This window comes from Octodon degus, unplaced genomic scaffold, assembly GCF_000260255.1.
Source record: "Octodon degus isolate 3935 unplaced genomic scaffold, OctDeg1.0 scaffold00067, whole genome shotgun sequence".
Taxonomy (NCBI): Eukaryota; Metazoa; Chordata; class Mammalia; order Rodentia; family Octodontidae; genus Octodon; species Octodon degus.
In genome coordinates this window covers 2998854-3010425 of record NW_004524643.1, presented here as the reverse complement: position 1 = coordinate 3010425, position 11572 = coordinate 2998854, and the positions used below count along the sequence as shown (strand labels likewise).

General features: G+C 34.5%; 1 protein-coding gene across 2 annotated transcripts in view; it reads left to right on the top strand.

The window, feature by feature from the left end:
- Sbf2 (SET binding factor 2) overlaps positions 1-11572 on the top strand; it is a 508807-nt gene that overhangs the window by 95369 nt on the left and 401866 nt on the right. For both annotated transcript variants that reach the window (XM_004634868.2, XM_023719341.1), the window contains exon 2: positions 7792-7877. In XM_004634868.2, the coding sequence (XP_004634925.1) occupies positions 7792-7877 (86 nt within the window). The remainder of the gene's footprint in view (positions 1-7791; positions 7878-11572) is intronic.

Genomic DNA, 11572 nt, shown 5'->3' with positions numbered 1-11572 from the left:
GCTTTATTTCTTATATTTCGACATCATACTTTTCTACTGGATGGTTAAGACCAAGGTAAAGCAGGACCTATGCAACAAGAGTTGTAGAAAAGCTACAATTCTTGTTGCATAGGTCCTGCTTTACCTTGGTCTTAACCATCCAGCAGAAAAGTATAAAAATGAAGTATAAGAAGTAACCCCATGGTGTTATGTTGAGCTGTAAGGGACTCAGGTCAACAATTTCTGACATTGCCAGTCAAGCGTAAGACCCAATACTATTATGGACTGCTGAACTCTTTTAGAATATTTTGCTGAGGGTTTTCATACGTACAGTATTTTAATGATGGAACTTAACAAAAAAAAAAAAGGGATACAGATGAATGTCCATTTTGTATCTGTGTGTGGCTGGGGAGAGATAGCTCAGCAGAATAAGCACTTGCCCAGCAAGTGTAAGGTCCTGAGTTAAATCCCTAGTATGAAAAAACCCCAAAAAACTAGAAATGTTCCCTGGCCAGCACAAGGGCTTGAGTTTCAATCCCTGGTTCCAAAAAAAAAAAGAGACATTTTCTATCTGTGTATTCAAAGTGGTCAGGATAGATATATAGTTACCTTCTCTTAATAAATAGAGAAATCCTGAATAGCTACATGTGCTTTTCTGACACTTTTGTATGTTTCTATAGTTCTTTTTCTACTGGCAAACTCATCCTAAAGTCTGCATCTTGTACAGCAATTAACCACTAGGAAGAATGTATGCAATGTGTTAATTATTGAAACTGTCCTACCAATTTGGTTTGAAACTGTCTTTGCTATTCATTTCTTAATAAAATTATGGGGAAAAAAAGAAATGTCTATTCAAGTCCCTTGTCCATTTTAATATTTGGTCATTTTTGTTTTTGACATGTTGATATTCTTTATATATCCAAAATATTAATTACTTATCCAATGTGTGGTTTATATGTTACATAATCTGTTATATAAATACATGTTGACATGTGGTGTTACTTTCCTGTCCATGGACAAATAAATTTATGTCCTTTTCTCCCTAGAGAGATGAAAATGGGATAACTACCAAGAATAGGCACATGGGGTTTAGAAATCTTCGATGAAAGGAGGACATCCGAAATGATTTATTGTGCTGGATTATAGATTCATGAGCTTATAAAATTACATGAGAGTAGAAGAGATAGTTCAGTGGTCTAAGTGCCTACCTGGCAAGCACAAGGACCCTGGTTTGATCCCTGGTACCACATGTCATAACGGCCCTGCCCCAGGCACGCTGTGCAGGCCACTAAAACTGGATGTAGTGGCGCACACCTGTAATTCCAACATTGCAAAGACTGAGATGGTAGGATCACTAGAAGTCTGAACTGCGTAATGAGACCCTGTACCAAATATATTAAAAAAAAAAAAGAAAGATCAGTGATAGCTAAAGGAATCTATTTCATTTGTGTAATATTCCTATTCAAAGGTTTGTACTAATATCCTTCTATATTTGTAGCATTAAAGAGAAACCTATCTCTGCCTGTAGTAACAGTAATAAATTTTGTCCTTTGTTTAGTTTTGTATTTGAAATGTGATAGTAAGAAAGTCTATACTTAAATTCCCATGATTCTTGAATGTCTTGGCAGTATTAAAAGTGGGTTAAATATAATGTTTGCTAAATGTATAAATTATTTGCAAAACAGAGTCAGTGTGAGAAGTCACTGTGTACTTTTAGAGAACTGTGAATTGCTTCTTTACCCTTGACATAATGTCTGATTTTCAGAGGATTTTGGTTTTAGATACTGTATTAATCATTTCTTTTGACTCTCAAAAGCCTACGTTTCTTTAAAAAAAGCCTATGTTTCTTATATTTGACTTAAAAGATGCTATTACATCAAAATAGGCATAAGAAATGTCTTTGTTAAGAAAGTTTAGAAGTTCTTAGTTTTTTCTACCCCTGATCTTTGAAGGAAGTTTTCAGATGTATGTTACTTTCCTCTAAAATTTTTTTTTGAATTGAATTTTATGAAACTGTTGCCAAACTCAGTTTGAAAGTCTTAATTTATCAAGGTGCCTCTTTTTTGGTCTAGTTTGTATTCTGATGACAGAGAACACAGGCCCATTCCAGGTTAAGTAAGAAGGAGAGCTGTTGTAAGTATAGCTCAGATGTTTGCTGACAGATGCTATAGTATTACCTGAATTTATTGTGTATAAATCCTGAATAGCTACATTTGCTTTTCTGACACTTTTGTATGTTTCTATAGTTCTTTTTCTACTGGCAAAACTCTGCCTTCTTAGAATGTCTCGTTTTTGTGTTTAGTTGTACACATGACACCCCTATGGTTGCTTGAGTTTTCTTGAGCCTATCTTGGCATTAGAAGTTGCTTAGTATAGGATATCTTTTATGGCCAGGTCTCTCTGGTCATTTTTTTTTGGCCAGTTTATAATGATCGTATATATCTAATAGTCTCATTTAGTTATTCAGTAGGTATTTTATTAAGTATCTAAGCACCTGATGTTGTAGGTACATAGGCTTTATCATGAATAAAGCAACCCAAATCACTGACATCATTCTGGCAAGAAAGGCAAGTAACTGTAATAGCAGAATGAATTACTTAATAATTTTTCTCTGATTGGTGAGAAGAGTATTTTGATCATGAACTCCTAAACATGACTGCCCTTTAATAGAAGAGGGTGGATGCAATTGGACATCATAAGAGAAATCTGGTATAGGTAACCATTGATTTAGTTGTTTCTATTGTAAGAATCATAGGAAAAGATGACTTAGTGAATTATGTACCAAGTAGCTTTTCTTAAAAAATTAGAGTAGATTCTACATCTATATTCTAAGCATACTATTTATTCTTATAAGTTGGTATAATGCTATATATTGTTTTGTATAGAATAGACTATTAAATTTCTTTACTTTTTAAAAGTCCTACTCAGTCTTCAGTTTCTTTTCACATGTGTTTTATCCTTACAGCTACTTATAGCTCTAACTCCTTATAGCTATAACTCCACGCCTATAGCATAGTAGTTAGAAACTCCAGAAATACTGTTTGGGTCCATTGGGGTCATTTACTGAGGCTAGAACAGCATGCCATCATCAGACAGTCTGATAATTTTTGTGACTGGTTAGAGGAGGTCAGCAGCCTTACCATGACCTCTATGAAAGTGGCTACCAAACTTAAGAGAGGAAAAAGTGTCTAATTGAGCAAGCATGATCTCACTTTTTCTAAATTTAGTTTGGGAAATTTGTCTACCATCCTTATGCAATCTTTTCATTGAAATCCATTTCCAATGGGCTGTTGTCCTATATGGGTCCACTCTTTTTTTAAAGAATCCCTCCATTTGGTCATCATAGTTCTTAATGTTTTGATAGGACAGGAGAATAGGAGCTGAAAAGAAAAGCACAAAGGTGCTAATAAAGCACAAGTCCATAAGTTCCTCAAACATTGTTGACTTACTTGGGAGGCAGAAGCAAGAGAATTGAAAATTTGAGGCCAATCTGGGCAAGATCCTGTCTCAGAATACAAAGCGAGTGGGTAGTTCAATGATAAAGCAGTCCCCTCCCCTCAAAAGTTGTTAACTTCAGCAGTTATATATTGAATTATATATTCATTATTCATTATTTATATATTCATTATTTGAAAACCAAGTCATTATTGATCTTTGTAATTTTTTGATGATACTGGAGATTGAACCCAGGGCATTTCCACTGACCTACATCTTTAGGCCTCTTTTTTTTTGAGAGGGGGGTCAAGGTCTGGCTAAGTTGTGATGTTGCTTGAGCTGACCTTGAATTTACAGTCTTCCTAATGTGTGCTGGGAAAGAACTCCATTTGGTCATCATACTTCTTAATGTCTTGGTAGGGTAGAAGAACAAGAACTGAAGAGAAAAGCACAAAGGTGCTAATAAAACATATTTCCTTAAATTCCAGGGATAAGTTATTTGTGTCACCTGACTTACACTTTTTAATAGTAAAAAATGACATAGTAAAACATTTTAACTTTGCCCTTCTAATTTGCATTTTCAGGTAACTTGTAGCAGTCTTATCAGATGTACATCATACTTTGATATGCATTTATGAATGTATTAGTATTTCAAACTAAGTGATCCTGCTACTGTAGTACTATGGATTGTGAAATCATGTTGCACTATGGATTGTGAAATCATGTTGATTCTGGAAAAACTTTCAAAGTTCTGTTTCTTTCACGGAGATACTTTTTGCTCTTAAATAGCAATAATAAAAAAAAGATTGATTGATTGTCTTTAGTGTTGAAGTTAAGCCCAGGGCCTTGCACAGGCTAGGCACTTATTCTACCACCAAGCCACACACCTCGCAAGAAACCAGTTTTAAAAATAACAATTAATGGTATTGATGTAGTAAAATAACCCAGTCTAACTCTTACAGACACAATGTAAATAAAATTGTTAGTATCTTTTAGCTGGATCCTTTGACTTCATACACCAAGAGTTATATAACATTTTTACATTTTTTGATTGTATAGTTATATATATAAGAGCATTTTCTGAGGAAAAGTGAGACAAGGGAAAGGTTTATAAACAAAGATGCTTATTGTAGCATTGTTATTATTATTTTGTTATTTTTGGCGGTACCAGGAATTGAACTCAGGACCCTGTGCTTGCCAGGCAAGAGCTTATTCTACTGAGCTATCTCCCTGGCCCTATAGCATTGTCATAATATTGAGAAATTAGAAAATATCTGTTCAACATCAAAGAACCTTTGTAAAATATTAAGTAATAAATCAGCACATAAAGCCAGATTTTGCCATGTTGTACGATGTGTGCTTATAATCTCATTGATTTAGGAGGTTGAGTAGAAGGATAGCAAGTTTGAGGCCAGTGTGGACAACTTAATGAAACCCTGTCTTGAAACACAACACAGTGAACTAAAACAGGCCCAAAGGTTGGAATGTAGCTCAGTGGTAGAATGGTTGACTAGCATGCACGAAGTCCTGAGTTCAGTCTTAGTACCAACAAAACAACAGCAAAAGGAAAACAAAGCACACTTCCATAAGTTCCTCAAAAGTTGTTGACTTACTTGGGAGGCAAAAGCAAAAATAAATGTGTTAGATAATGAAGAGATGTATGAAAGATAGGAAAACTGAAGGGAGGTACAAAGAAAAATAGGATAAAAATAGTTATTAAATCTATTATTATTAATTCCATAGAAAAATATGTATAGAACAAAGAAAGCCTAGGATGCATAGTCCAAAATGTTAATAGTAGTCTCCATGTATGAAATTGAGTGATTTCCTCTGTGTTTATGTATTTGACATTTTTTTCTGCATTTAAGATTTAATGCTTTTAGCATTAGTAAAAATTAATATAAACATTTCATGAACCTAAAATATATTAGATTTGATTTCTAGAATTGAATAAACAATATGAGAACACCAAATGGGATAGTAACATGAATTTCTCTCTTTAAAAAGGCATTGAAAGGGGCCGGGGAGATGGCTCAGTGGGATAAGCGCTTGACTGGCAAATGCAAGGATCTGAGTTCAATCCCCGGTTCCGCAAAAAAAAAAAAAAAGGCATTGAGGTATAAATTTAAAGCAATTTATCTCACTATTAATGAATTCATTAAAATAAAAGTCCATATACCGTGAACTACAGTATATGCCAAACATTAATTATTGCTGTATACTTTGAATTACAAAGATGGTTACTGAAAGAAAGCAAGCTTGCTATAATTTTTTTCTGTTTTAAAAATGTATTTTAGTACAGGGTCTCACTACTTAGATTGGACTCACAGTGATTCTCCTGTTTTCAGCCTCCCAAGTGCTGGGATTACAGGTGCACCACCACGCCCAGTCTCATTTGCCATCTCAGTGCGTCCCGGGGTTGGGGCCGGCAAGCAGGCTGAGGATTGAACTCTTGGTCCCTGTGTTGTAATTTCTTGTAGAAATTTTTGTCATCTTCTCTGCTAGGCTAAATTAGATTCTCTTCTGTTTTAGCCCTTACCATGATGCATGACATTAGTTCCTTATCAGTTCACAATATTAGTTTATTATTCCTGTGCCAGAAAGGCTAATGGCTGAGGTCATTTTTGAAGAATGATGAACCACATTTAATTTAGTTGATTTTTAATAAAGTCCTTTGTCTTGCTATCATCAAGGATTGATAAGAAGCTATTGTACTCAAGCAGTTACTAAGTTTTAATTGAGATTTTTTTTTTCAAATGGATTTTGGTTCTGAATCAGTGAAGCACAAATATCCATTCATTTTTTTAAAGGTAAAAATTTGGCCATAAAGTGATTACACTGTAGCTGAGGAGCAAGGAAAATTTGAATTCGTAGGGAAGAGATAGGTCATAGTGGATGATTTTTGAAAAAGTATATAACAAATGGAATCAGTTATTAAGGCTTAGTTACATGCAGTCAGAATGTTGCTGCATTCACTTCTGAGCAAGTTGAAATAACATGCAGAGTAAGCTTGGGAAGCTCTGTTGGAAGTCGTGTGAATGGGACCAGGGAGAAGGCTCAGTAGAATAAGTGCTTGCCTGACAAGCACAAGGACCTGAGTTCAATCTCCAGTTCCACCAAAAAAAAAAAAAAAAAAAAGAAGAAGAAGAGGAAGAAGAAGAAGTAGTCGTGTGAAGCAGTAGCTGGGCTTGTGACTCAGTGGTAGACACTTGCTTAGTATGTTCAGTGCCCTCAGTTCAGTCCTCAGCACTGCCAAAAACAAAACACCTTAGTTCTAACATGTACTTTCCGTACCCATTTTACTCACAGATGGTTTTTGAAATTCAGTGTAAGTTGATCTATTCTTTGATGTCACAGACTAATTTTTTAAGGACAGTGATTTTCAGCCCAAGGGATATTTGGCAATGTCTGGAGACATTCTTGTTTGTGACAGTTTGCTGGTAGTAGTAAGCCTCTAGTGAGTTGAGGTTACAAATGCTGCTAAACATACTATAGTGCATAAGTCAGCACTGCTTACACCCACAGTAAACAACAAAGCATTCTCTACCCTCAAATTTCATTAGTACTGGGGTTAAGAAACTGCCTTGACAAAGGTCAAGGTCTCAGACCAGCCTAAGAAACTTTCGTTAACTCATAACAGTACTTACAAGCTGTAACTCAGCTTAGTGCTAACCATGTCATGTCATTGATCATCTAACATTACTCAGCTTCCTTCGAAAAGTTCTGTTTTAGTTTCAGTTTGGAATAGTGATGCGGTAGAGATGCAGACCTTTTTAATTATTTTTTTCTTTTTAAGATAGTGTCTTGCTATGCAGTTCAGGCTAGCCTTGCTCTCACTTTGTAGACCAGGCTGGTCTTGAACTTGCTATGATCCTCCTGCCTCAGCCTCCTGAGTGCTGGGATTGCATGCAGATTAGAGACGCAGATTTTAATGCCTTTTAAAATTTTCCTTAGTATGTGTCAGCCAGGGCCGGGGAGATGGCTCAGTAGAATAAGCGCTTGCCTGGCAAGTGCAAGGGCCTGAGTTCAATCCCTGGTTTAAAAAAAAAAATCCACTAAGAGGCCGTGAATACACAGCAGCTGTAGACTCCTGTCTGACTTACAAACATGGCAAGATTCTCACTTCATGTATTATAATGTACCACCGCAGACTCTGAGCAGTATGTGTCCGCCAGTCTCCTAATAGTTTATAGGACAGGAATGCCTGCTATTTCATTATTATATTTTGAAGATGACTACTTTTATATCCTTTAAAACTCAAAAAAGCATTTAACTGATTTATTTATTGCAGGAATTATTTAGGAATAAGTAGTAGTATAATGAGTATTAAGACTTTTGAAATATCTTATAATTGATTCAACTTTATTTTATCAACAGGGTCAGGAGAAGGAATGGGGAAAATAATCCAGAGATTTCCACAGAAGGACTGGGATGATACACCTTTTCCGCAAGGTATTGAATTGGTAAGTTAATATTGCATTCTTAATTTTTTATAATGATAGTTTTTTGTTACATTTCTGTTTATACAGTATTACATTTCCTGTTAAATAATTGATAATGTAACTGCAATATTTTACTAGAAATAATTTTCTTCCTACTAACAATTTAGATACAATAATGTTTGAATATGTTGATTTTGGAATGCTTGTTGTGCAGGTCTTTTTCCCATTTAAACTTCTTTCTAGCCTTAGAGGTAAAATTTAGGATTTTTATGACTCAGAAGCAGAAGGCTTTTTCTGATTCTTTAGTAAAAATGTTAACCTAAGAAGTTTGAGGGAATATATACCATTGAAAGAACATTGATGGTATTTTTTTATTGAAATTTTTCAGGTTTGAATGAAAATAAACAGAAAGCAGATAAACAAAAACACCAAAGTCTTATTTAATGTTGATAATCAGTCATAGGTTAAGTTTGATCTTGATATCACAAATCTGAATTTTTCTCTTTTCATCTACAAGTTTTGTGAATTGCAGCATTGCAGTGCAGCTGCCCACTCCCACTTGATCAGCCATTTTAAAGGAATTTAATTGTTGGATGTAACTTAGAAACTCCAGGATAATCTTTCTGTTAGCATATCCATTGTGGGAAAATGAAGGTTTTCCCAGAGTACATTTTTGCTGTATGACTAAAATTTAGTTCTCCAAATATACAGAGTGAGGGGTTATTGTTATGTTTATATACTGTATACACATACATATATAAGCAGTATTCTTCAAAGTAGCTCTTGTTGAAAGAACATTTAGTATAATGTTACAGAGTGCATGCTCTGGTACAGATTGCCTGTGTCAGAAATGTCAGCTGCATGGTATATGACTTTTGACAAGCACTTGTTTTTTGAATAGCAGAGTCTTCATCTATAAAATAAAGGTAGTATCAGTACTAATCTCATTGGGTTATTGTCAAGGTAAAATGTAAACTAATGCACATAAAATGCTTAGGACAATATATTCCTGTTGTAAGTGCTCAACAAATGAAGTCTGTTTTTTTTTTTTATTATTGTTATTGCTGTTTGTTTAACACCTTTCAGCCCTTTATTCAGAGGAAGAATTATTTATTCTCTTGTTAGTATGGATCATTGGTATTAAGAATACAACTGATATTGAAATCTTTCCATCCTAGCTGATGACAGTCCTAGTCTTCTTCATTGAGAATGAAAGACACCTTGCATAGTTCTTAGGTTTGATTTTTTGTTTTTATTTATTTATTTATTTTTATACTGGAAATTGCACTCAAAACCCTGTGCTTGCCAGGCAGGCACTTGTGCCTCTGAGCTGTGTCTTTGGCAGATTTGATTGTGATAATCTAACTATGTGAAGAAGGTTGTGAGTTTGTAGGCCCACTGAGAAGGAAAATCTTGAATTTTAACATTATAAATGGGGAATGTCAGTATCTAAGGAAAAGTGGCCTTTTGGAGAGCTGTTTACGTTCTTTTCTCCCCTATGTATCTTTATCAGTAATTCACCTTATTGTATGAGTAATTAGGCATTTATATTATAAGAACTTTTAAACCATTTTCAATATCCCTCTTAGTGGTGTCAAAAGTGCAACGTTTTGGTGGTATGGACCTATTAGAACTCTCTGGGTTTCTACCTCTCCTCCTATCAGAGTGTATTGGTATATAATACTACATCAGTTTGACCATATGAACAGTGAACCACTTTCATAAGTTTTAACAACACAGACATTTTTGGGGCAGAGAGAAATAATAAACTGGCATAATTGTTTAATCAGGACTGAGAAAGAAGACCTTTTCTGTTTTGAAAGAGAAGGAAACTGATGTTTATGATGCCACCGATGTTTTTCTAGTAGCAAGGAAGAGACATACATTGAGTTTACTGTTTAGTAAAGAATTTTTTTTTCTTTGTGTGACAGACACAGCAGTGTTCACGTGCTGTCAGTGTCATGTAACAGACAATGAGTGTACTGCTGGATTAGTGTAATAGAAGTATCAAGACGTAGACAGAACTTTTCCTTACCTAATGCTTTCCTGGGTTACTTCTTGGATTATTCTTAGCATAGCAATCCAGAATTTGTGATCTAGATTAATATTAAAGAATATGTGGTCTGTTGGATTATGTGTGAAATATTTTTATTCTTTAACATTTTTCCATTATTGATAGCAGTTCTGATTACTTTATATCTATTGTGTTTTGTCAAATTTAAATTTCTTTCACATACCAGTCTATTTTTAAAAATAATAAATTACTGTTAATTTTTGTTTTAAAAATATTGTATTTTACTGTTCTTGCAGGTATTAGAGATGTGTAATTACATATAAAAACCTCAATAACTTATGTAACTGTGACATACTGTGTCATCTTGGGTAATTTCTATAGCTTCAAACTAAAGATAGAAATAATAAACTCAGTCTAATTGAAGGTGATTTGACTCAGTGTCTAAATGGTTTGTTGATTCCAAGATAGTGGTGAGCCTTTTCTGATGATGGACTAGAAAAAAGCCGTACCCTTTCCAAGTATTTAAAATTAAGGTTAGTATCTAACAGTTGTATAATATTGATACTTAATGATGAACTCTCGTAAAATGGTAGTAGTGTTAATTCCAGTCACCTCCCAACATTAGTACTAAGGCTTTTGGACTAAGCATTCCTTCACAAGGATACCCAAATTATATTCAGATGATAGCACTGAATAGAGACCTGTTTTACTGTATCTGAGGACACATATGGATAAGAACATAATAGTATATTGAAATTATTTTCTATTGCCATCTCTTTTCCCCCAGGAAGCATGTATTTGATGCATTTAAATTCTGAATGAAAGATCATGTGTTCAACCTGAAAGCTAAGCTTATAATTTGTGCAGAATGGTTTTAGGCATTCATTCACTAATAAGTTGAATGTCAAATTTAATTAAAGAATGCTGAATTTATTCTTTACTTTTTTTTTTTTTTTTCATTTATGTATCTGGTACAGGGTCTCACTACGCAGCTCAGACTCATAGCGATCCTCCTGTTTTCAGCCTCCCCAGCACTGGGATTACAGGCGTGCACTACCATGCCCAGACTCATTCTCAGGTTCAGGGGCAGAGCCAGCATGGCACGTAGGACTGGGGATTGAAGCCTGGTTCCTGTGCTTGCCAAAGCAGGCTCTTAGTCTGCTGAGCTATCTTGCCTGCCTATATTCTTTCCATTTTTATATAAACAAATTTCCTTCTTAGTCTTCTGTTTAGAAATGGTGAACTTTAATTTGGTTATATTTTAAAAATAAAAATATGAAAAGCTAAACCAAACATAATGACTACTTTTCCAATTCTGGGATATTTCTGTCTCTTTTTTTGTACTTTTTAGGCATATGTGGAAACCACAGACAGTCATATAAATAAAATTGCAGTTAATTTTAGCAAGTGTATTTCAAAGAAAATTAAAGAATTGTTTTCCAAAGGCATTTATGGCTAGAAATCTGTTTATTACTGTGGGAACAAATGTTTTTATTGGTTAGGTCTCAGACAGCAGCAAAATAGTGTTGTTTTGGTGCTAGCTTCTTTTTATTTTTTTTTTTATTTTTTTTTTCAAAGTTTTATTGACAAACAGATATCAATGAGACAGTTTCAAATCATATCGGAAGGACAGTTTCAACAAATAATACACTGCATATATTCTTCTTAGTGGTTAATTGCTGTACAAGATGCGGACTTGTGA